The sequence below is a fragment of the Phalaenopsis equestris genome, unplaced genomic scaffold, assembly GCF_001263595.1.
Source record: "Phalaenopsis equestris unplaced genomic scaffold, ASM126359v1 Scaffold193589, whole genome shotgun sequence".
Lineage (NCBI taxonomy): Eukaryota > Viridiplantae > Streptophyta > Magnoliopsida > Asparagales > Orchidaceae > Phalaenopsis > Phalaenopsis equestris.
In genome coordinates, this window is record NW_018213538.1 from 1 (window position 1) to 1,058 (window position 1,058).

At 33.1% G+C, this 1,058-nt stretch overlaps 1 protein-coding gene across 1 annotated transcript; it reads right to left on the reverse strand.

Annotated features, from left to right (window-relative positions):
• Positions 1–25: 25 nt before the first annotated feature.
• Positions 26–387, reverse strand: LOC110034817 (E3 ubiquitin-protein ligase MARCH8-like; the record flags this gene model as incomplete). Its single annotated transcript, XM_020739057.1, has 1 exon — positions 26–387. A coding segment is annotated over exon 1 (362 nt), but the record flags the coding sequence as incomplete, so codon positions are not given.
• Positions 388–1,058: the final 671 nt, after the last annotated feature.

Sequence of the window (1,058 nt, forward strand, 5' to 3'; positions counted from 1 at the left end):
AAAAAAAAAATAAAAAATCACTCACTTGTTTCCTTTGAGTTCAAACCATTTCTCCGCACATTTCTGGTGAGCAAAAGCCAAATCACCATTGCAGGAACAACCCAACATAATTGGAACGCCTAATTCCTGGCTAAAGTCCTTTAAACTAATGAAACAGATCCTGCAATCTTTCTCAGACTTGTCCACAATTGCCTTAAAATCCATAGATCCACACTCCAAATCCATGTCAACACCAGCCTGCTCAACATTAGATGACTTTGGAAGCTGGCAATTCTCATAAGACAAATTTTGTTCATTAGCTGATTTACAATGCCGTTCGTCTGCATCCGTCAAGTATATCCCAACAAAATTCTCAAATTGTGGGTGTCTCTCCTCTAGCCATGCCATTTATATAGGATTTATTAAGCTAGGCTGCCTTAAATCAAACGAAAACAAAACCAAGCCAAACAATGAAAAAAGATTTTCTTTTACATGGAACTCGTTCCAAATAGCGTCAATGCTTTGAAAACTCAATAGAGAATTTACAGGAGAAAACAAGAAATCTCAGAATGTCATCAAATCAATGAACGAACTTATAAAACCCATCAAATTTGAACCTTTTCGATTCATGGAAGACAAGTAGCGAGGGATGAATAAGATTGAGAAGGAATCGAGTGTTATTGAAGAAATAAAAGGAGGAGAGGAAATACATAGACCTTGGTATGTATTCTTTTGTCTAAAAATGACGATGGAGTAGGAGGGGACTGAAAAGCTGGAAAGATAGCTGGTTCATTTATAATATTGAGGGAGGAAAAGGTTACGGATGCTGTATAAATCTAATCATATTTTAAATTAAAGGGACATTTATATATATGCCACTGAATTTTATTTATTTACATACTAATTATCAAATCTTTAATATTTTATTTATGAACTCAGATTTTTAATACGACATAAAAAATTTTATTATTATGAATTGTTTAAAAATGAAATAAATATTTTCATGCGTGAGTTTAAGGCTAAACACCCAAAAATTATTTGCACGAATCTCGAGATAATATGAAGATCCAGAAAAAAAA